Here is a 24,821-nt window from a genome sequence, read left to right on the forward strand (position 1 = left end):
TCGTACATAACAAGCAATATTTATTATTGACTCATCGAAAATAACATATTGCTGTGTGTAAGAAAAGAGTTGAATTTTCCACAGGGACTTGTACTGATTACAAATTGACATATTTTTATTCTCTTCTTCCTCCCAAGACCCAATATTACTTAGTCTTTCTCTTAGAGAACATTTGTCTTTGCTAGTAACTAAAATGTGAAACAAGAAACAAATAAATATATATAGAAACTGAAAAAGTTGTATATTATTCACTGAGGTTTTTGACTATAAGTATAAATAATGATATTCATCCAGACTTTCATGTTTAATTTTCTCCATTCAAAAATGGACACCACAAATTTCAAACTAAAAAAAATTCTATGTAGTTGAAAATAAGAAAAGAAAAGAAATCTTATTATAAGCTACTAAAGTTGTAATTTATCCAAAATCTGCCAGGGCTGGTGGTACTGGGGCAGCAGCAGTAGTAGTCTCTCCTGCTTTCACAAAAAGTTTGTACCAAAAGTCGTTCATGTCTTCATTCATAACATCATCCTCATCATCATCAATATAATTATTATTCTCGATCATCTGACCATTATTACCATTACCAGAGTTTAATGACGAAGAGATCTGAAATTTTGGATCAAAGGCTGTACTAGTAGTTGTAGTAGAATACTTGTAATAATGGTGTTGGTGATGATGAGTGGTGTGTACAACCATGGCATTGGCTGAAGTAGTAGCGGTGGCCGTAAGAACAGCAGTAGCATTACTAGTACTACTACTACTGGTTCTGGCATTATTGATCATCATGGGATGTAATCTGGCTAGTAATTCATGATGATGATCAGTACTACTACTACAAGTACTATTGCTTTGTTTAATTAGCTTCTTCTTCAAGTGGGTGTGCCAGAAATTTTTTATCTCGTTGTCTGTTCTTCCTGGTAGCTGGGCAGCTATAGATGACCATCTGATATCATACATATGTAACCTAAATTACATATGATCTCATAATCTGATAGCAGTTGTAATACCTTCAAGTATCTACTTCTATATGTATTATTGGCTAACAGCTAATTAAAACGAAGATTAAAGAAATGAAAGTTGAGTGTATTTTTATGTGGTTCAAATTATGAATTAACCCTAATTTATGGCTCACTTGTATTCAGATGATAAAAACTTACAAATGTCAAGATGAAGGTTTTCAGATAGCATTTTGACAATGTTCTGATTATAAAAAGATAAAATATTTACATTTGCAAGTTTTTATCATCCTAACATAACTTGAACCAGGTTAAAATTTGTGTGTCAACTTTCATTTCTTTAAACTTCGTATTAATTATTTGTTAGTGAAAAAACTAGTGAACATGCTGTATAATTAAGAGTTGAACATATTATTCATGGGCAAATAAAGGAAATAAATAGACACCTATTTCCAAGATTGTGATGAAGCTTGATGATGGTGTCTTCCTCTTCCTTGCTGAAGTTTCCTCTTTTGATATCAGGCCTCAAGTAGTTTGTCCAACGAAGCCTACAGCTCTTTCCACACCTTTGCAGACCTATACTTGACATCAACAATATCAAAAACAAACATGATATATATATATATAAATATAAATATCAACTATAGTAGAATCCAATCTGAGTTTTCTCTCTATATATATAGGTACCTACCTGCTTGTTTAGGAAGAGCTCTCCAATTTGCATGGCCAAATTGTTGGATATAAGAAACGAGTATGCGATCTTCTTCAGGTGTCCATGGCCCCTTTTTCAGTCCCATATTCTCACAACATGGTCTCCTAGCCATCTCTTTACTCTTTTTCAATCTATGATGAGTTTTTCTATAATATTAATAATTACTAATAAAGAAGAAGAAGAAGAAGAAGAAGAGCCAAGTTTTACATGTACATGCACCAAGAGGAAAGGAAAAGAGGGCGTCTTTTCGTTCCTTCAAGAAGATATATGTATATGTATATGTATATATCAATATGAGGCAGTGGTCCAACCAACAACGCATGGTTTTCAAAAGCAAGACCATGTTTTTTTCAAAAGCAAATATAATATATATATATATTATTCTTTACTTACACTCATTATATATATATCACTTTTTCTCACTCACATCACATGTGTACAAATGTGGGAAAAATTGTCGTCGTTGATCACTAAAGTTATTGGTCATTGGAGAATCCTTCAAATTGTAATATATGCTTGGTTTAAAGGCATCTGACGTTTTCATTTTGTCCTCTACTGCTAACAGGCTTCTTCTAGGTAATTGCTTAATTATATATATATATATATAACAATATTGAATTGTGAAGCCCACCCTAATAGTAGTAACTTAATTTATATATATCAAACGACACTTGTAATTAATTCTTTTCTTTTTGACAAATTAAGAACAAACACTTTTACTATATCACTCCCAACGGTCAAATACTACATGCGCTCCCCATAGCTATCTATATATATATACATACTTTTATCATGCCTATAATAAATATGCATTGTATATACGTATATATATGATGATGATGATGATGATGATGATGATGATGAATTTAACAAGTAGATTGGGTTCAATGTTTGATGCTATATATGTGTCACGTTTTTTTTCTTAAAAAAATGAAAATACTAAATCAGAAGATCGAATCGTTTTAATAATAAATCATAATGACTTAATAGATAATAATAAATTGAAAAGTAAATACATATATATGCCACTGATTTGAAATATGGATTTGGAGATAATTAAACAGATAAACCATGTTGATTATCCTTGTCGGCGTAATAGTAATAATCTTACGTCAATAGGCCATCATACACAAAATCTTGACTTATGGGTTTAGAGTAAGATCTTCAATTATAGCTTTTACACTTTTCAAATGCCAATAGTAATACTATTGCAACGCCTTTTTTGCACTTTCCGACAATTGAATTTGCCCTAAAAAGTTATTTACTTTTATATAAAACAAAAACAAAAAAAAATCAAGTTTGAGCTGTTTTTTAATTGGGAAAAAAAAGTGTAGTAAAAAGCTTTCCACCTGATCTCCACGTTCATTTTCAATAGACTATTTTGGTTGACCTTTGGTATTAATTAATTGTACAATATTAATTTTGGTACTTCGAATTGGTAAAGAATATTACATACCCAGTTTTCCGGTCTCAAAATTCAATATCTCTTATTAAGAGCCATGTATTTTATATGCTTTTTATTAATCTAAACCACTTGTCAACTATGTATAAATATATGCAAGTGATTAAATTGATTACGTCTATAATAAGAAAAAATTATTTATGTAGTTAAATAAAAAATTGATGTGTGGCAAGTAATATAATGGAATTTATTGGGATGAAGTGTAATGTGATCATGATATTATATCTTGTTTTACAAATAAAATTTCGAAGACAAGTGCCCAATATATAATATTATGAACCTTTAAGTTTATCAAAAAGAAAATTCAACAAAAAGGGTAAGATTTTTTTCCACGAAATTCCCTACTTATCTCTACAATATATAAAGATCTCAAGTCCTACAATAATTGTTATGTTAATGTTTAGAATAAGCTCGAACAACAAACTTAATAAAAACAAACCACATATTTAGAGGCACTACAAAAAATAATCTATATTATGACTAAAAGTAGAAAATTATTATTATACATCGTTACTAAAAAAATTATGACTAAAAGTCACAAAATTTATAATTTGTTATAATTAAATATATATTTTAATCATAAATATATAATTTTTAAATTAAAAGTGACATGATAAGACTAAAAAATTGACAGTAAATAATAATCTTTTTAAGTGATAGAATACATGAATATTTGAGCAATTTCTTTTAGATATATATATATTAGATACAAATAATGTGTAATATGTACATTTGTTTAATTTTATTTATAGAATTTATTACTTATTTTTATTAAATTTATATTAATGTCATATAAATTTAAAATAAATATTCTATTTTAATTAAATAATTGATTTATTTTTGTTTAAGTTTATGTTTGTTCTAGTTTTTTAATTTGGGAGTAACAACAAGAGATTATATATTATATATTTAATGTAATATTAAATATTATAGGTGGATTTTAAATTTAAATTTTTTGCTAGTTTTTTTTAAAAGCAATTTGTTACTAATTCACAATAAATTATACTATATGTTTAATATGATATTATTATAATAAATGAGTTTAAGTTTAGTTAAATATTATTTAAGTTATAAAACATATGATTTTATTATTTTTAAATAATTATCATTGTTAAATATCTCAAAAATATTAAATTTTAATTTGTTTAATTATTAATTATCTTAAATAATTATCATTCTAAAATATTTCAAAAATATCCTATTTTAATTTCTTTAAATATTTATTATTTTTAAATAATTATCATGGTAAAATATCTCAAAAATATTCCATTTTAATTTATTTAATTATTTATTTTATTTAAGTTTAAGTGTTTATAAACTACTGTTAAATATAAAAATATTCTGTTAAATATAAGAATATTCTGTTAAAGTTAACATTAAAAAAATAAAAAACCGTTAAAACTAAGAATTTCTGTTATCTACACACTTATTATATAAAAGAGATATATATATATTTAAGATGTGGTGTCGCTCCGATTGGTGTCGTTTTGCGACTTTGTTGTATTTTTCTAACAAGTTTGCTATTGTTTGTAGCTATGTTAGACTCCGAGGCATTTGATCTTTACACATCTTCCTCTCTTCCAACCTCAACCAAGAATGCTCCATCAAAAAGGAAGGGTCACAGACGTTGGGTCGAGCACAAAGCAGCCTCAAGCTAAACAGTCTAGGAAAAGAAACCCTCGTTCTCCAGAAGTTCCTACTTCTACAAGTCAAACACCTCCTCTTACGAGCAGTTCCCCAATAGCCTCAATAGTTGACCCTAACACCTCCCTAGCGATAATTCAAAGTCTGAAGGCCTCCGTCGAGGAGATTTGTACCCGAACAACCAAATTATCTCAGCATCGTCTAAGTGTTGAGGCGTTTGCAGCTCTTGAAGAAGGTTCTGTGGACAAGGCATTTGGCCAGGTTATCTAGGAAGTGCCATCGATAAGTGTTTATTATCTTTTCTATGTTCTACCAATGGTTTTTGCTCGTATCAAAATTTTGATTTTGTGGGATGCGAGGACTCTAACTCACACTCGTCCTCAAGCAAAGGTAGTTGTTGAAGAGCATAGGAAGACAAAGGCCTCCTTGGAGAAGTCTCGAATCATCGCAAAAAGAACATAGAAGATGTTGAGGAGATAGAGAAGGAGCTGCTCGATAAAAACAATGAGATTGAGTAAAAAAGTTAAGTCATTCAAGTTCTCCAGGAAAAGAAGAGTAAGCAGGCCAATCTCCTGGCCGATCGTGAGCAATAGTTGAAGGATAAAGATGATCAAATACGAGGCCTTGAAGAGAATTTTGCTTCAACCAAGGTCAAGTTTAAAAATGCTACCTTTTACTACTTCTTCATGTTTTGGAAGAACAACAAGGAGGAAAATTTTGAGTACCTTCCTGCTGAACTTTGGAGGAAGGAGATTGCTAAATGCGTTGCTCGTGAGGCTGCTGAAGTTGCTACCCCAGAAACTCCTAAGCCAGAGATCTCCTTGAATCCAAATGGATACCAAGAGCATGAGGAAGTTGTTGATCGTCAATAATGTTATTTTGTTTTTCTGTTTTTTACTTTTCAACAATTGAGCAATATGTTTGGGATATGTTTGGGATGTAAAGACAATGGTTGTCCGAGCAGCTTTTAATCTTGGATACTTGCAATATTTTTCATGCATATAGATACACTATGTTGCTTGTTTAATTTTTCCTAGATATAACTTTTAATCTGCAATATATGATTTCTAACTTCCTTGCTCGATTTAGCAATCAAAGTTTTTATTTCCTTGTTCGATTTAATAAACAAAGCACAATATATGCCCCAATTGATCGAGGAGGTTAAAGTTCTTGGTCACTTGCCAAATAACTAGACATGTTCGAACAAAACTTACTGTTCGATAATCATAAAAAGTAGTATACTTAGAAGAAATCATACATGTTAAGTCTAACAAGAGGTGAAGAGAATTGTATTCACTTATGTTTCATTGGGAAATAAACATATATTTATATACAAACTAGGGAAGTTATTCTAGGAACTAGGAGAATATAGAAAACTAATTAATCCTAATTTATAGATAATTTTACAGCTAATTTACAGATAATATATATAGCTAACACTCCCCCTCAAGCTGGAGCATATATGTTAATCATGTCCAACTTGTTACAAAAATAATCAACCTGAATCCCATTTAATGATTTTGTGAAGATGTCCCCTAGTTGTTCGCCAGTCTTCACATATCCTGCTGAGATCAAGCCTTGCTGAATTTTCTCACTAACAAAATGACAATCAATTTTGATGTGCTTAGTCCGCTCATGGAATACAGGATTAGATGCAGTGTGAAGAGAAGCTTGGTCATCACACCACAATTTTGTTGGTACCAAAGTCTTAAGTCCTACTTTATTCAATAGTTGATAGATCCACATTACCTCACACAGAGACTGGATTAAACATTTTGCTTCTTACCCTTCCAAGAGACCAAATTCCCTCCAACAAAAATACAACAACCTTAAGTGGATCTTCGATCCACCTTGGAACTTGCCCAATCTGCATCTCAGAAACATTCAATATGAGTGTGCCCATGATCTATTTACAGAATACCTCGTCTTGGCGCTCTTTTCAAGTAACACTCAATTTGCTCTAACGCTGCCCGATGATGAATTGTTGGAGATGACATGAACTGACTGACAACACTAACTGAGAATGCAACGTCTGGATGAGTCACGGTAAGATAATTCAACTTTCCAACCAACTTGCGATATTTGTCAGGATCTTCAAATGGTTCCCCATCTCTTGTAAGGTGCACATTAGGACTCAAGGACTCATTGGAGTACTACAAGGCTTTGCTCCAATTTTCCTGCCTCAGTCAACAAGTTAAGGACATATTTTCTTTGAGATAGAAAAATACATTGTTTACTTTGAGTGACCTCAACCCCCAAGAAATACTTGAGCATCCCCAAATCCTTCGTGTGAAACTGAGTATGAAGGAAAGATTTAAGAGATGAGATTCCTATAGTATTATTTCCAGTAATAACAATATCATCCACATACACAAAAAACATATAATGGTCCGACTTACTTTTCAACTTATCAAATTTCTCAACAACCTGACTAAATTTACCAAACCAAACACGAGGATTTTGTTTCGAATCATATAAAGATTTTCAAAGATGACAGACTCGCCCTGACTTTTGTTGAGCAACAAAACTAGGAGGTTGCTCCATATACACATCCTCCTTAAGATCTCCATGAAGAAAAACATTCTTGATATCTAGCTCATATATTGTAAACCGTTAGAGCGTAGGTACATCACAAAACACATGTAATGTATTTTCCCTTTGATTTGGTTTATTATAAGTATTAATATAATAATTACAAAATTGCAGTAGAAATAAATACAAACAGAAAAAAAATTAATTGATTGAAAGTACACACAAACATGTATAAACTGATGGTACTTTGACTAAACTAATCAAGTGTCATTGCATGAAAAACTTGAATGTATGGTACATTTCAGTAATCAATTATGCGTTCTGATGTGTCCTTTATGTAAATGAGTTTCACTTATGCGAGTTATTTTCATAGTTCAATAATGGCAGTTAGATTTACAAATGGCTTTTTCTCATTCTCGATGCCTGTTGAACCACCCGACTACGTTCCCATTTAACTAGAAAATGAAATAATAATAATACAACAAATTTGTACGCTATCTAGACCTGGTGATTGCACCAGAGCTAAAAAGAGATGAAAAAAAATTATCTCATACAGCTTTGGAAAGGACCCCAGCTCCGAATAAAAGATTTCTCCGAGAAAACTGCACCCATTAGAATTAGATTAGCGAACTATTCATATGTGATAGAATTCTTTCTTTAATTGGAAATTGGGCACTTACCCGCAAACTATAGATGGGGGTAGATTTTGTAGGTAGAGTTTTCAGCGATCGAAGTCTACTTGTATTCCCGCTTTTGCTGATTCAAGTAAACATACATTCCTTTCATAAATCTATCTGACCACAATAAAATCCATATACACAAAACAAAAACAAAAACAAAATTCCTACTTCATCATAAAACTTACTTCTCCTCAGTCTTTGAGACTTTTGTGCTTGTTGATACATCCCATAGTTTCACAGTGCAATCAGCTGACCCAGATGCAAGAACCGAACCTTCACCACTGTTGCAACAATTTTAAAAATTATCCCGAGAAAAAGATGATCACATGACATACTTTTTTTTAATTCAATTCTATTGGGGGCCATAAAGATCACCCACCTGAAAGCAAGAGTCCACACACACGAAGTGTGACCCATCAAAGGCGCAACACATCGGCCACTTGAAAGATCCCACATCATTATTGCACCATCTTCATCACCAGAAGCCATATAACGACCATCAGATGACATTGCCAAAGACAAGACCATGCTCCTGTGACCAATGAATATTCTGACACATTCCCCACTCTGGACATCCCACAGTCGAACTGTTTTGTCGCTAGAACCAGTGGCAATGTAGTTGCAGTTGGCATGCCATTGCACACACTGATAATGATAAATGAAACCTCAATCAGAATTAGTGTATAAGAACTAGACTAGATCAGTAAGTTTAGACAACATTAAAGCACTCTTCTGGATTAACGTTGTTGTTGTTCAACAATATAAATAACATCAAAGCAATACTACTTCCCTTTTATAACACGAAATAAAGTCAGAGAGAAACTAACATCAACATCAGATAAATGCCCTGCCATTATTCGCAAAGGTTGTATTCTTTCCATAGACCATATCCTTGCTGTCCGGTCGTGTGATGCACTAGCGAAATAGTGTCCTACAGGACTATACTGCTCCGAGAATTCATAACCAAAGAAGTTAATATATAACATTAAAATCATTACTAAGGAAAGATGACCATTATTTAATGTGGTGAAGGGAAAGAGAAGAGACAAAGTAAAGAAGTCAAAACAATTGTATGGCAGAAAATAGTAATAACACGAGTAATTGAATAGGTACAAAAGTAAAACCAATACCCCTAATATCGCTTTTTTTTTTTTTTTAACTTGAATTTAAAGAAGCAAATTCTTTTTGAGAGAAAAAAAAGTAAAGTAGAGGAAAATCTAAAATTCTATAACACCTTATTGAATATATTTATAAAAGTCATAAATTTTAGAAAATTTCACGATTTAACTTTCATTTTTTTCTCACAAAAAAATCTCAATTTTTATTTGAATCCAAACAAGAGAGAAAAAAAATCTTTTGGATTTTCTTTTTTCCATCCTAGAATCCAAATTCCAAATAGAGGGCAAATGTTTAAGTGGCCAAGAAAGGAAACTAAAAAGGAGAATGCACACACACACACTTATATTTATTGGCCACTCATTTCATGTCAAATCAACAGCAGAGCTGCAAAAGAACTGCTCATATGAACAATTTACAACTGAAAATGATGAGATATACCTGTACATCCCATACTGGGTAATTATGACCCTTGTAGCAAACAAGATTTGCATTTAGTTCAGTGCTCCATAACCGAACTGCACGAAAACAATGTAATTCTTTCATAAACAAAACAAAGAGGGAAAGAGGGAGAGAGAATAGATGACTGTACTTGTTGAATCGGCTGAAGAGGAAAGTATAAAATCTCCCATAGGACTAAAAGAAGCTGAATAAACTGGTCCTGAGTGCCCCTGAAATAAGGTATAGGGTCTTTTTCCTCCATTTGAACCAAACTCATTTGGATTTGCATCATCGTCACCCTGCAAAACAGCTGATAGCAGCAGTATTTTAAAAATAAGATATGCTTTGACCAAAATACAGAATACAGAGCAAACAAAACATACTTGTCAACAAACTAACATAGCTTTAATAAACCTAAAGAGATATTACCATCCTTAACTAGCTTTTAACTCCATCACTGCCAGCAATTTTTTAACCAAATGTTTGTTGCACTTACAGCCGAAAAAACCTAGCAATTTATGAAGGCATAAATTGTGTGTCTATATATCCTAGACTAATTTATACACTGTAAAACACGTGCATATCTTTTTTTTAACTTTGATTTATGTACAAGAATATCTCAACACAGTAGAAACAGAGGATTGACTTACAACCAACAGCCTGTTGCCCAAGCTTTGCCATATCCCAAATCTGCACAATGTGTACCAAATTTAGTAGAAAACACAAACAATTGACATGTCACATGCAACGAAAATGTAATCAAGAACAAACCTTCAGCGATGAATCTGAAAACCCAGCAGCAACCAATGACCCGTCAGGGGATATAGTTGAACAGTTTAAACTAGAAAAAGAAAAACAGGAAGATATGAAATTGAGAAATTTTTTTTTACTAAAACAGAAAGATAATGTTGAACCGAAAAAAGATCGAAGACAATACCCATTATGTGCATTGATAAATGTATAAAAACTAACGGATGGCAGAGCAACACTGCTCAGCTGTACACGGTTTCTCAAGTCATCAAGTATAGACTGCTCGACCTCTACTGAACTGAAGCAACAAAATAAAAGATTAATCAAATAACCTAGATCAAAAGTTAACATTACAAAAACAGTGGTAGATTTCCCTTTTTTTGCTAGAATAAACATCATAGGTATGCAAACACTAAGACTAAATCCCTCTGAAAGACTTTGATTGGCAGAGAGAATTAAAACTGGAAACAACATATTCAATCATAAAAAGATCTATTTAAACTATCGAGAATAGTCACATTCACACAAAACCAATATACATAAACTATGTTCCTCAAGCTATATAAAAGCTAAAATTATGTGTCCTCATATCCTGTCATACCAAAAAGTAATTTTAGTGTCCACATCATTATGTCAACATCACATGTTTAATTTATCTCAGTTTCTCCAAACATTTACTCATCAAAATAATTTGAAGCCCTGCATGGATTCTATGCTACATTACCCCCAATTAAATATGTGGAATTTCTAATAATAGGCACATCCTAGGTAAAAAATACATAGAAAGATGTATAAATTACATAAGAGAAAGAGGGAGAAAGCGAGAGAATACATTGTAGGCAAAGGAAGCTCTGGTTTGACTCTTGGTGCCATAGTTACAATGTTTGTCTCAGGACGAGTGGCTTTCCCTGTTGCTCCCGTTGCCTTGTCTTTTTTCAGCTTTTTAACTGATGAGCCCTGCTTTCCTCCTTCTGCTGATCTTTTCTGAACACACGAGTTGATATTAAGCATCACAAGAGTGGATGCCAAATAAATATCCTATAACTAAACAGTCACAAACACGGTCTAAACAGAGGTTACACAGATATGGATAGTAAAAGAAATAACCAAACATTTTTGTACCTTATTTTCCTCCCACTCCGACTCTTTAGTTTCTCCTTCTGCCTTTTCAGAATCAGAAAGCAAACCACCAGTCTTTTCCAAGCGTTCTTCCAAAGAGTCTTCCAGCAACTATAAAAATATGGCAACTACTTAAATTTCCTATTACTAACAAACATATATGGGAAACTGTCATATAGAAAGAAAAAAAAAACCTCTTTTAGGCTACTAAATAACTCTCTGTAGGTTGACCAAGTTTTAAATAATTAATGTAGAAAAGAAGAATGATGCTTATCATTCCTAAATAATTTTGAATGAAAATGAAAAAGGGAAAAACATGTGATAAATACTGAGATCAGAAGACAAATGAAAAAGAAATGAATAAAAGACATTTAGATTCCATTTTAACTTCAACATACCAACATGAATCAATGGATCATAAGTGTAATACTCAGAGCACAAAGAGGGGGTAACAGAAAAAAGCAAACCCGATTGAAACAAGATAACTTTGTTGACTCACCCCCCAATGTATTTCCTTCTGATTAATCTGACTGACTGCATCCTGGCTGCTGCAAGTCAATGTAACAGCCTCCGCATCATCAGAAATTGAGTTGGGCTGTCCAGGAGAAACTGCAAACCAGTACACATGCATACATTACACATCATATAAAAATAAAGGAAACATGTTTACATAAGCGGTAAAAGAAGAAACGTGTACCTTGAAAGTTGATATGCTCATTGATAATACCAAGTACAGTGGTAGATTGAGACTTATGCAGAAATTGCAGAAGAAGCTCATAGGAATACTGAGAAGACAACAAATCATGAGTTTTTTTATACTGCTACCTCACTGATTCAAGTATACGTATGTTACTAGCAATCATAAGCAACGGTTTTGACATCCCTCCAGAAGACTGTGCATAATACCAACACACTAATACAGTGCATAGGTTATTCATAACTCAGCAATAAATTAATAAATTACAAATGGCCCTTCAACTCTGCTGGCACAGCAGCTACCTGCATCATTTCAGTTTGACATGACAAGAAAAGAAGATTAAAGAAAAGTTATGACCTTAACAAGAACCAAGATTGTACCTGACAAATCTTTATATTGACTTTGCTTTGTCTAAGAGAGTGAGCAAATTCCATCTCCTGAAGAAGAACAGGACAAACAAAAAATAAAAAGTTCAAGAAACACCATTTAAGAATTGGATAGGAATGCAAGAGTAAAGGTATAGAATAATGACCTCCAAATGAGATGGAGAGAGAACTCCTTCCAATTTCTGAAGGTCGCGTAAGTGCATCATTTCGTGGTCTTCACGAAAGCTATTGAAGAATGCCCGAGCTTGAAATGCCAATCATAAATACATAAATTTGAAATCCATCATCAGAATAGTAGTGCAATGATGACAGTTTTTAAAATACAACAGTAGAAACCAACAATTTCTGTTAAATATGACTTGAGGTATTAGGATAATCCACTAACTCTGTACTTCAATATAGGTAAAAATAAAGAAGAGGAGATCAAATCAAAGCATACCTTCTTGAATATGACCATTTGCAACTAGATCCATAAAGCAATGGATAAACACCGGATATAGAACGCGAAGCAACTCGTGCTGTAAACATTAATGAGGCTACTTAAAAACAGTTTAACCACAAATATTAAGATATTAAATAATTATTAAACAAACATATAACTCGGAGAATTAGTTACCCTGTACAAATCTAGGGAGCTATATGTCCATGACCTCAACTTGCTGTACCCATCCTGATATCGTACTGGACCAATCTCCGATCTGAAAAAAGAATACACATGAAAGAACGAAACAAACTCGGAAGTGTAAACAAAACCCTAGTTCTTACTTAAACTTGCTACTGATTTATTGTATGTTCTTAACTTATAATACATATACAGAATGTAAAAGATCAAATAAGAAAGAAAGAAGAGTACTCGGAAAAGGAGAGAAGCTGCTTGGCGATATCGGCATCGAATTGGGAAGTAGAAGAAATCGGAGAAGAGGAATTGTGAGTGGTCTTATTATGGTGAAGTTCTTCCTGGAAAGCATGCTCGGTTTGCTTGAAACCTTTCTTCTTCAGGTATGCTGTCACGAATTTCAGTATGTTCTCTTCGTCCATTGCTAAACCTCCACTTCTGCCTCTTCCCCACTGCAAAATCTGAATTGTGTAGAGAGAGATGCAGCTAACAGAGAGAGGAGGGGAATAGAGAGACAAACCAAAATCGGTGTGTAGTAAATTGGGCTTCAACCTTCAATATATAAGAAAAAGATATTGTTGAAATATTCACTGAGGTGAGGAGAACACAAATCTATTCAGACTTTTTCACTAATAATTGTATAGTGGATTCAGTTTCACTTTAAAATATGCCTCAAAATGTCTATAAAAAAAGTGTCAACACCCACGTTTTCAACAATAAATTTATATGAAAAGACTAACCCACGAAAAAGATCTTTCCCAAATTCATTATAATCTCTAATAAGAGTTTCAACTTCCAAACCAAGAATCCCAATCACCGTTGAAAAAGGGACCCAGATAAGTAAATTTAGAGCTCAATTTAAAAAAAAAAAAAAAACAGAACTCTTAAATAAAAACACTCAATCAAAGACAATTATTTTCATTATTCCTCAAAGTTCAACTACTTGAACAAAGTCCCAGTAACTTATATCATCTCAAATCCATTGCAATCAACCTCATTTGCTTCAAATTGAACACATCCTCTATTAGAGTGCTAAAATAATCAACTTTCAAAACAACAATGTAATGACACTGAAAAAGAAAAGAAAAGAAACAGCTAGAAATGAAATGTGATGGATTTTGGGATTTCTGGAAACTCACCTTCAAGCTGGTTCTCACTCAAGTCCAAGAAATCAAGCCCCTTTTGTTCCGAAATCCATCTTATTTGAGTAATTTACTGATCTTACCGATTAAGAGGAATCAGCTCCTTTTATACAAAGGAGAAGTTAGAAACTAACAGAGCTAACGAAGCTGTTAAGAAACAGTAAAATAGAATAACAAGGCCAAACAACACAAATACACACACATATATATACATATACATTGATGAGCTGATATGAAATTGAAATCTAAAACCAGTTTTGATACACAAATCTTAAACAAAAGATAAAACAAATTCATAAATATGATACTTGCAAATCAAAACATATAATAAAATCTATCATAGAACAAACTCATGGCTATGAAGCAAAAAAATAAAACTCGTAGAAAAATCTTACTGAAACTGTGTTGCAAATCCCATAAACTATGAATTCGAAAAAATAATTCGCATCGCACAGAGAAAAATAGAAATGCATGACTCTAAACAAAGAAAACAAAAAGAGAGGGTAGAAGAAAAAACCTCTGCCTCACACCAGCTGCACTTTTCCGTGAAGACGAGTCGAACCCCTCGCCGAACCCAAGAGCAAACTAAAGTTGTCCTTCCCCGCGACACCCCAAGCACCTAGATGAAGTCCTCCTCGTCACAGCCACGAGGCCAAAGTCGTTGAGGATACCCGTTCGCAGCTCCGACTCATGGACGAAAGAAAAAAAGAAGGACGAAGAAAGGCAGAGAGGTGCAGACCAAGGAGGGGAGAAGAAGCGATGGGGGTGGTGCAATGAAAACCTATATAGACATATGATACACATAGACATGAGACATTCTACTTCTAGCTCCATATCACATATATTGTGTACTATAAAAAATACTAAATGAAATCTACCCCCAACTTTTTCTCTATAGCAAAGTAATATAATGCAATTTCAATTCTTCATTCAGAGAACAAATCTTTTTTATCATCAGTCCAATCCTTGAGACCAAACCAATTCAATTAAATTTCTAAAACAAAAGATTGAACCAAAGAGCAATTTTTTTTATTTCTTTTCTATTAAACATATTAATCCATAAACAATGAAAGTAGGTGAGAGAGATAAAAGTGAAAAGAGAACCAAAGAAACATATACCCAGAAATTTAACATGAAGAAAAATGAATTGGCGTAGATGGGTTTAGGTTTAGGTTTAGCTTTACGTACCCAGAAAGACGAAGGATCACGGAAAGAGAATTCGAGAGAGAGAGAGAGCTTCACTACAGTTCAGTCCTGTCCAAATGAACCAGAACGACTACGATTGGGCCTTCCAACTGCTTGGGCTCAAATTTTAGTTTAGATTTTATTATGAGCCCGTAAAGTCCATTGAGAAAGACTGGCTCACGTTAAATGGGCCAAAATCAATAGAAACTTGACAAGTTTACATAATAGTTTCTATATTTATGGAAAAAATTAATTATATGAAATATGGTAAGTTTTGAAAGAAAAAAAAGTTAAAAATATGATAATTCCATATAAAATAAAAAATAAATTAATACAATCATAAATACACAAAACTCTCTCTTACCCTCTCATTTCTTTCCCTCACAATATATCTATCTTTTTTCTCATTTCTTCCTCTCTCCTCCCTCATTTGATTCTCTCATCTTAGCCCTCTGCCGTCGATGCTACCTCTGCCCCCACCGTTGACGGCGATGTACCTCCCCGTTGCCGGAGAAGATTTAGACTCATGGAGTTCGACGAAGAAGACATATATATTATAATTATATATACTATAATATATGGGGTGTTAATTACCATAGTACCCTCTTTTGCTTCTTTTTTTTTGTTTAATTTTGATTTTCAATATGGGATTAGTTTTCCCATAAATTAAATTTTTGTTAATTAAATTTTCCCATACAAATTAAGGAAAGGTTAATCCTATATTTTTGCACATTGATGGCTAAAAAGTCATATTTTTTAAAAATTCGCATATAAATATAGGAAAAATAAACATAGTTTATATATTTATAGTAACAAAAATAATTATACAAAAAATATGGTCTGTTTTGACGAAAAAAAAGTTTCAAATATGGTAAATCTATATAATATAAAAAATACATTACCATAATCATAAATACACAAATTATCTCTCACCCTCTCATTTCTCTCCATCACGATATATCTCTCTCTTTTCTCTCATCTCAGCCCCCCATTGGCGATGCTACCATCGGCCCCACCCCTGATGGCGACGTACCTCCCCTCTAGTTCTTCTTCTTCTTCACATTTGGTTTTGCCATTTCAAATATGTTTTTGCACTTCATATTTAATTTTTTTCATTCTAAATGTAATTGTAACCGGTTACAATCACGGTCTATTCTAATTTCTGGGATTTTTTAGATCTGTTTAAGTAATCGTACAATGCCGTTTGATTGTTTTTATCATATCTATTTTTTTTAGATCTAGCTGTATCCAGTTGCAATAACAATTAATTTAGATTTATTTGTTTAGATCTAATTTTGTTTTCACACCTGACTAAGTAACCAGTTATCATGGCGATTGGTTCTTTTTTTTAGATTTGAATATGTAACCAACTACGATTATGACCAGTTTAACTTTTTTGTTTAAGATCTTATTTGTTTCCAAGTCTGGCAAAGTAACCGGCTACCATCGCAACTGAGTTTTTTTTTTCATATCTATTTTTTTTCAGACCTAGCTGTAACCAATTACCTTCACGATCAATTTAGTTTATTTTTTTCATATCAGTTTTTTTTCTTCCAAATCTCACTAAGTAACCAGTTACAATTCAATTGATATTTTGATAATGGTACATTACTAAAAAAATCAAAATTACTTTTATAGTTGTGACTAGTTACTACAATACCACTTAAAAAATAAAACTGATTTTTATTATTGTAACCAGTTACCACACACCACTAAAATAAATTAACAGTGACATAGGATTACTATTACAAAAAAATATATAAATTTTTGTTATAGTGATAACCAGTTATTGCGGATAAAATATTGATTGAGGAAGATAAAAAAATGGAATAAAAGAATAAGAAATGGGAATAAAAAATATGGTGATGAAAATCTCATATTTTTTTCTTCAAATAATTATGTAAAAAAATATTTTATAAAATATGAATGATAAAAAATAATACAAATAAATTAAAATTATAAAAATAATCTCAAAACATATCAAAACTAATTACTAAAAATATATAAAAGATAAAATATGGTATAAAAATAAAAGTTTACAAATATATGGGAAAAACTCCTATAAAAATGTAAGTAAAAAAAACGTGATAACAAATTTAAGGAAAGAAACTACCATATTTTTTAAAATTTAAGAAAAAATCACAGATTTGGTGTAATTTCCTTGTGATGATTCCCTTTCAAATGATGTTGACTGTCCAATTTAGGCCGTGTTGTTATCCTACATGTTCTTGATTTCTTCAATGCTAAGCTAAAGATAAACATGAAAGATACTAATTTCTTCAGAAAAATTATATTATTTGAAAAGTTAAAGAAAAAAATAGTAATATGATTGTTTAGATAGTTGTACATGTTTTGTTGTGCAGTCACAAATTATTATTATTTTTTGCTCTAAATCCAAATATTCTACCAATCACATTCTCATTCTTATTATAAATTATCATATTTATATACCAAATCAAATAATTCTTAGAGAATCTCCACTAGAATATTAAATAGCATGATCTAAATTTAGATTTATAAATTTATGAATAATTTTTTTTATATTTTTAATAAATATCAAATTATAATTAACTGCATATTTATTTTTATGATTGTATCTTTGTGCATTAAAGCATAATTATAAAAATTATACCAAATATATAATTTTTTTGTGTTAATTTTGGAGATGTTCTTAGGCTCCCTCAATAGGTTGAGTAGTAGGTAGATTATAAGTTACACTTAGATGATGTTTGATTGTAGGTAATGTAATGGAAATGAATCAATTTTTATTATATTTTCTTTGTTTAGTTGTATTTTAAAATATTAGAATGTCATTCTAATGAAATAGTTTTTCTACATTTTAGGTGAAATGACTATTTTATTTGAAAATGAAAAAAAAAAAAAACTATTATAATGTAAAATTGAAAAATATTTAATAATTTTTTTTATCAATTTTTTATTTATATTAATTTTTATTTTGTTACATTTTTATTTTTATTCATTCCAACTAATCGAGACATTAGTTCAAAAGATTGAGTATAAAGAATAATAGTTTTAGTTATTAGTATGACAAGTATTGTTCGCGGCTGCCATATTATAGCCGCCAAGAGGCTGCTATATTATTTTAGTTTTATATATATATATATATATTTAATTATAGTATTACATTTATTGCTCTTTTATTAAGAATTAATTCCATTGAGATTTTTTTTTTGGTATGTCTATACTAATATGTTCTATAATCTATACAAATTTTATTTTATTATAGTGATTATAATTTTATGATGGTCGAAATGTTGAGTGAAATTAAGTTACGTTTGAAGGAAATTTGATTTTTAATTGAAAGTAAGTTCTTCCATTTTTTTTAAGGGTGTTCTATGTTTTAAATTTAAATGTATTTTGTTTCTTTTCTTTTTATATACTTTAATGAAAAATAATGAACATAATAATGGTTTACAAAAGTGATATAATTAAACTAAACACATAATCCTCACCAAAAAGAAAAAAGAAAAAGAGGTCATTTCCCTCCATAACAAACCTATATGAGACACAACATCTCTTACTTTACTAATCTAAAATTAGGCCATTTTGCCATGTCACAAATTCACTATCATTGAACAAGTCTTTTTAATTAAAATCTAATGTGACATTAGTGTTTGACAGAAGAATCTTAATTTTTTATTAAGAAGCAACTTAACACAAGAATCTTAATAATTGATTCTAGCCTGACACATAATCAAATACTTAAACAAAATTAATTAATTTGATACCTAGGATTAGTATCCTAACACATAATAATGTGTAACATGACGTTTATGACATCTATACTATGCATGCGCAAGTAAGATAAAGAAAAAAAAATATTTATATATATATATATAACCTTGTGGATGAAAAACAAAATCCAAGTGCTTAGTCATCCTCTAAATTAATTGCATCTATATATTATATTAATATTTTTTTAAGATAAAATTAAATATACAATTAATTCTTGCATGATTGTGAGATTATTAATTTTTTTGTAAAAAAAACAATGGAAAAAGACGGGTTATGTTTCACGGAATTTGTCTCATTTGATCTAAGAAAATTATACATATTTAATTATTTATATTATATATGTGTAAAAAAAAGTTCATAATTAAGTTGGAGATGATGTGACTATTAATATACATATTTTATAGCTCTACCGATCTATGAAGTCTGTGTCACACATTTTGTACATATTCTATAATAATATATATTTTTTATGATAGTCGGTTAGCATTATACATAATGGAGATAATATAGTGTTGCATGCAATTCTACTATATATACATAATACGTATATATTAATAAAACCAAATAATGAAAAAAAAAAAAAACTATTCTACTATAAGAAAACAATAAGAATCATGCTTTTTTATATTTGTTATGTTATATTATTTTATATAATATAATATTATATTAAATAATATCACAAAATATGATTTGTCACGATTTGTAACATAATATTGAGAGTGTTGACATGTGAAATTGACTAACAATCATATGTACGATATACGATACATTTTGAACGAAATAAATATAAATATACGACAGAGTACAAATATCTAAACAAAACACACATAAATTTATAGTGGTTCAATCATGTTCTGATAAACAGTAATAACCTAATCCACTTAGTATGTAATATTGAATCACATAATTGACAATTACAAAGATGAACTAAAGAGTTCACTCGTCACACAAGGATGTAGGAAAAACTCATTGCATGATCTTTATTTATTTTCATGCAATTTACATATTATCAAGCAAACATGCTAATTCCTAAAACATGCTCCTATGAAATTGATACAAATACAGAGTAAAGTAAAAACTTACATTACGCAGCGGAACTGGAACAACTCCATCCTTCAATCTCTCTAACTCTTGATTCCTTTCTGTAGCAGAGTATTATCAAGAGATTGAACAAGATCAGCAACACAGTCTTCCTCACCAAGCCTTCGATCAACCTAGAACTAGTGTGTGCTGGTTCTCAACACATGAGATAGAGATCTAGAAAAGAAGAAAAGATTGTGGCTAAGAAATGATTAGAGTGTCTAGGTTTTCACTTACCCAAATCAACTGAGACTGACTTGCTTATAAAACCCTAGATATCATATTCTTTATATAGGCAACTTAATGAGATTTATTTAAATTTAAATTAATTAAAAATAATAAACAAAAATAAAAGCCTTGGGTTGCCATAAATAGACTTGGGCTCAATCTCTTTGTTTTGAATTTAAATCCCAACTGGGCCTAAATTCAAAGTCTTTTATTTATTTATTTATTTTTAATTAATTAATTAAATCCTTATTCAAACTAACTAATTATAATTTGAAACTTGATTTAATATTATTTATTTATATTGATACAAATTTATCAATATTAATAAATTTACCCAAAGATTCTCATTTATTCTCTAAATCTCATATCTCTATAAATTTTCCAAAATTGACCTAGTCAACTTTTAAAATCCTAATTGATAATTAAATCAATTAATTGAGACATTCTAGATGATTTACTCAAAGGTGATGCGGGGACCATGGATCCATGAAATCAAGCTCCAACAAGTTACCGTAAATTTATTTACGAATAATTTCACTACCTTATTAATTCATCGTGACTCCACTATAGACTCGAAATTGAACTCTTGAATTCATAGAACGTATTTTCAAAACCATAAATATGTTATCCATTGTTATAACCATTTCAATCAGTCAATCCTCTATCGATGACTTACTAACGAGCTTGGTGCAAATTACCGTTTTACCCCTCATCAGTATTTTATCCTTAACTCCCACTAAGTTCCTTATAAATGATATTTCTGTGAACTTAATCACAGAAATGAGATCTCAATCACTTAACCTTTTGAACAAAGCAATTAAGGAAATCATCTTTTCACTTCTCATACAGAAGTTATAGATTTTGTTTCTATGAATAATACTGTCACTCAATTACACTAATAAATCTCCAAGATGTAAGTATGGGCTAGACCGTAGGGTAAGCTGGTAACGAACAAGTCAAAAGATTTAAATAATATAATTAGCAGAATATTATCACTCAGAATTAAGATCGACTTAATATATGGTCAACGTTGTGACATTGATTAGATTTGATAACAACGATACTTATTTATCAATTAATAATCAATATCGGTCCTAGTCCGATGTAACTGAATACATCCGATCTTATCTACTTGGTCGATGCCTTGGACATGACATTACACCCTGAATGTGTAAGTAGACCATATCGTAGATTGCCTAATCAGTGAAAATCCAATGCACTGATCTAATTTTGGGACTCGTTCTTTTGAACATATAATTACAACTATAATTCACTGTGACCTAGTCACTATAATTGTAACTATCCATATGTTCAAGATTTTATAAATGTTTGTATTATTTCAATAATCATGTAATAAAACAAGCAAGCAACACGGTTGTCAAACTAAATGATTTCTACTACTTTCATTGATAATATGAAATCGTGCTACATGTCCGACATGGTTTTATAAGGGCATAAAACCCAACAACAGATTTGCCCAAAAGTTAATTCAAATGATTGATCCCAAAGTCTCTCAATCCGTCCAAAAAATTCCCCCAAACGAAGCTCTGGGTCCTCTATTTATAGTACCCAAGGGCTGTTACATGATCAACAAGACTGGGGATCGTGGTTTGGTACACAACCATGATTATGAGATCCTGGGTCTTCTCGCCGTTTCTCTGGATCGTGGTTGACCATGATTGAAACCTTCGGGAAAACGCTAAATCTTTGTTGGTCCATGAGACTTAGGTGCTAGGCCTGATGGCCCTTTAGAGATTGGGTGCTAGGCATGTTGATCTTCTGGATGCTAGGCCTGTTGATTTTTTGGGTGCTATGCTTATTGATTTCAGCTTGAACGAACGTGAACTTTATCCAACGAAGTGTATTTGGGAGTTTAGGCTGACCACCCTATGAAGAATAAGGTGGGTCGACCACCCCGTGTGGTTCTTAGGCATGCTAAGCCGACCACCCCTAAGGGTTGGGGTCAGGTCGACCACCACTAGGGGCTAGGTCCAGACCGACTACAAAAAGGGGGTTTAGGCCTGGTCAACTTCCCTATAGGTATTGGACCTATCCATCTTTATTCATCGTTCTTTTTCAATACTTGTCGCTTTTTCCATGACTTGTGATGCCACGTGTCGCTTTCTCATTTGCCACGTCATCTTTATAATTTTGAGGGATAACATTTGCCCCCCAAGTTTATCGTATTGTGTCAAACATTACGGTAAACTTGATCTAGCCCGAGAAACATATCGTAGCAGTACTCTAACCACAAAGTCTCTCGGGACATTTCATTGTACTTTATCAACTATCGATAATTTTCTCAGAACGTATTTTTCAAGGATTCTAATCCTAAAAATAACTAGTTTTTCAAAGAATTCAACTCCTAAAACACATATTATGTTTTTTAAGGAATTTTTTTCATTCTTAGAAACGATAATATTTTTCAAGGAAAATTGTAATTCCTAAAAATAATCATATTTTTCAAGGAAAATTAATTTCCTAAAAATCTAATATTTTTTTCAAGGAATTTTGAATTCTTAAAAATGTAATATATTTTTCAAGGATATTAATTCATCAAAATACAAAATATTTTTCAAGGAATTTGAATTCCTAAAAATACAAGAAGGAACTTGAATTCCTAAAAATATGGTTAGCCTGAGAAGCTATAAGTAGGGACTCACTCATCATATCCCTAACCTATGCGCACACTTCAGGGAAATTCTGAGCAGTGAAATTCTCCAACTCTTCATCAACTTTGCGTATCTTCTCTTGGGTAAGTATTCTCTCCCAATCTTCACGTCTTTGATGAATTTGTTTGAATTTCCTTGCTTTGCTCTATTTTTATTTAAAACAAATGACTTATTTGAATAAAAAAACTTGTTTTTAATCAAAGATTGGCTTGATCCTTGTTTCTTTTTGCGTGATGCTTTAGGGTTTAGGGGTATGTAGGTTAAACACCCTTAGATTTTTCTTAGTCTGGGCGATTTCTAGGCCTACAAATCTCATCATAGGCCGACCACCGTAGGGTTTCCATAGCCTGGGCGATTTCCAGGCCTACACATTTCATCATGGGCCGACCACCTCTAGGGTTTCTCTAGCCTGTGCGATTTCTAGGCCTACAAATCTCATCATGGGCCGACCACCCTAGGGTTTCCAGGGTTTCAAATCTAGGCATAGGCGATTTCTAGGATTACAAATCCAGGCATATGCGATTTCCAGGGTTACAAATCCAAGCCTAGGCAACATTTCCTATGCCCTGGGCGATTTCCAGGATTCCCAGGCCTGGGTGGTCAGCCCAAAACTTAGCATAGGCTGACCACCATACTCCCTGAGCGATTTCCAGGGACCCAAAATCTAGGGTGGTCAGCCCAATCATAGGCCGACCACCTGGGACCCTAATTTTTTTTCCTTTTTTATTGATCTCCTCGGATCTTCCTTATTCTGTATGATTTATTTGAGACTTCAACCTTAGCCTTCTGAAATTTTTCTGAAGTTTGCATACTAGGGTTGTCAGCCTAAGGTGGTAAGTCGACCATCTATGACATTTCCTTCCTGTTTTGTAAGCTTAGGGCCTAGGCCAACCCTTCTTTGTGACTTCGATAAATTTTTCCTTTGATTTCTTCATTTTCTCTCCTTAGTAACGGATATTCCCCCAGAACCAACTCCAAACGAGCACTTGAGACGATTTAACTACATGCAATACTTTCTAACTATTGCAAAGCATTCCTCCAAGTCTTGAACATGACCAACATGTCATCGACATATACCTCCATATTTTTGTCGATCAAGTCTCGGAACATGTCATTCATTAAACATTGGTAGGTGGATCCTGCATTCTTCAAGCCGAATGGAATTAGCTTATAACCGTACAATCCTTGTCTGTCCAGAAATTGGTATGTTCCTCGTCAGAAGAGTGCATACTGGTCTAATTATACCGAGAATATGCATCCATCAATGAGAGTATTTCATGACCTGCAGTTGCATCAACCAGTTGGTATATTCTGGGTAGTGGGAAGCAGTCTTTAGGGAAGACCTTGTTCAAATCTGTGAAGTCCACGCATGTCCTCCACTTCCTGTTTGGTTTGGGGACCAGCACGAGGTTTGATACACAGTCTGAGTAGTAGGCCTCTCTTGTAAAACTGTTTCCTTGAGCCGCTCGACCTCCTCCTTCAGGGCTTGAGATCGGTCTTTGTCAAGCAATCTCTTATTTTGTTGCACCAGTGGGTAGTTTTTGTCCACATTAAAGACATGACTTATCACGGACGAAGAAATTCCAACCATGTCCTTTGTGACCAGGCAAAGACGTCCTGGTTCTTCTTCAAAAATTCTACCAA

At 32.1% G+C, this 24,821-nt stretch overlaps 2 protein-coding genes across 4 annotated transcripts; both read right to left on the minus strand.

Annotated features, from left to right (window-relative positions):
- Positions 1–220: 220 nt before the first annotated feature.
- On the minus strand, positions 221–1,936 carry LOC133790691 (transcription factor MYB30-like). Its single transcript, XM_062228428.1, has 3 exons — positions 1,651–1,936; positions 1,406–1,535; positions 221–946 (listed from the first exon to the last, which is right to left on the minus strand). Exons 1-3 carry the CDS (start codon positions 1,781–1,783, stop codon positions 418–420), a joined length of 792 nt encoding a protein of 263 aa, XP_062084412.1. The 5' UTR covers positions 1,784–1,936; the 3' UTR covers positions 221–417.
- Positions 1,937–7,539: 5,603 nt separating this feature from the next.
- On the minus strand, positions 7,540–15,534 carry LOC133790692 (transcription initiation factor TFIID subunit 5-like). 3 transcript variants are annotated; one of them, XM_062228431.1, is made up of 22 exons: positions 15,445–15,534; positions 14,774–15,037; positions 14,254–14,359; positions 13,352–13,666; positions 13,115–13,196; positions 12,938–13,016; positions 12,645–12,742; positions 12,493–12,549; positions 12,113–12,200; positions 11,915–12,024; positions 11,419–11,526; positions 11,129–11,280; positions 10,484–10,594; positions 10,318–10,387; positions 10,197–10,236; positions 9,698–9,856; positions 9,547–9,623; positions 8,817–8,933; positions 8,369–8,634; positions 8,175–8,270; positions 7,990–8,065; positions 7,540–7,911 (listed from the first exon to the last, which is right to left on the minus strand). In XM_062228431.1, exons 4-22 carry the CDS (start codon positions 13,534–13,536, stop codon positions 7,858–7,860), a joined length of 2,025 nt encoding a protein of 674 aa, XP_062084415.1. In that variant the 5' UTR covers positions 13,537–13,666; positions 14,254–14,359; positions 14,774–15,037; positions 15,445–15,534; the 3' UTR covers positions 7,540–7,857. The 3 variants fall into 3 exon arrangements, with proteins under 3 accessions (XP_062084415.1, XP_062084413.1, XP_062084414.1); XM_062228429.1 differs by having other exon boundaries at positions 11,129–11,334; XM_062228430.1 differs by lacking the exon at positions 15,445–15,534 and adding an exon at positions 15,376–15,391 and having other exon boundaries at positions 11,129–11,334.
- Between the last annotated feature and the right edge of the window lie 9,287 nt (positions 15,535–24,821).

The sequence above is a fragment of the Humulus lupulus genome, chromosome 7 (assembly GCF_963169125.1).
Source record: "Humulus lupulus chromosome 7, drHumLupu1.1, whole genome shotgun sequence".
In the NCBI taxonomy this organism is placed as follows: Eukaryota; Viridiplantae; Streptophyta; class Magnoliopsida; order Rosales; family Cannabaceae; genus Humulus; species Humulus lupulus.

What these genes read in the sequence shown, in the direction of transcription:
- LOC133790692 (XM_062228429.1), bottom strand. Translation starts at nt 13,536, where the DNA reads ATGGACGAAGAGAACATACTGAAATTCGTGACAGCATACCTGAAGAAG. An exon ending in TCTCTCCATCTCATTTGGAG is followed by an intron (nt 12,550 to 12,644) that starts GTCATTATTCTA and finishes GTTCTTCTTCAG; the next exon opens with GAGATGGAATTTGCTCACTC. An exon ending in CTCTTCAGCCGATTCAACAA is followed by an intron (nt 9,624 to 9,697) that starts GTACAGTCATCT and finishes GTTTTCGTGCAG; the next exon opens with TTCGGTTATGGAGCACTGAA.
- LOC133790691 (XM_062228428.1), bottom strand. Translation starts at nt 1,783, where the DNA reads ATGGCTAGGAGACCATGTTGTGAGAATATGGGACTGAAAAAGGGGCCA. An exon ending in AGCTCTTCCTAAACAAGCAG is followed by an intron (nt 1,536 to 1,650) that starts GTAGGTACCTAT and finishes TGTCAAGTATAG; the next exon opens with GTCTGCAAAGGTGTGGAAAG. An exon ending in CATCACAATCTTGGAAATAG is followed by an intron (nt 947 to 1,405) that starts GTGTCTATTTAT and finishes GTATGATATCAG; the next exon opens with ATGGTCATCTATAGCTGCCC.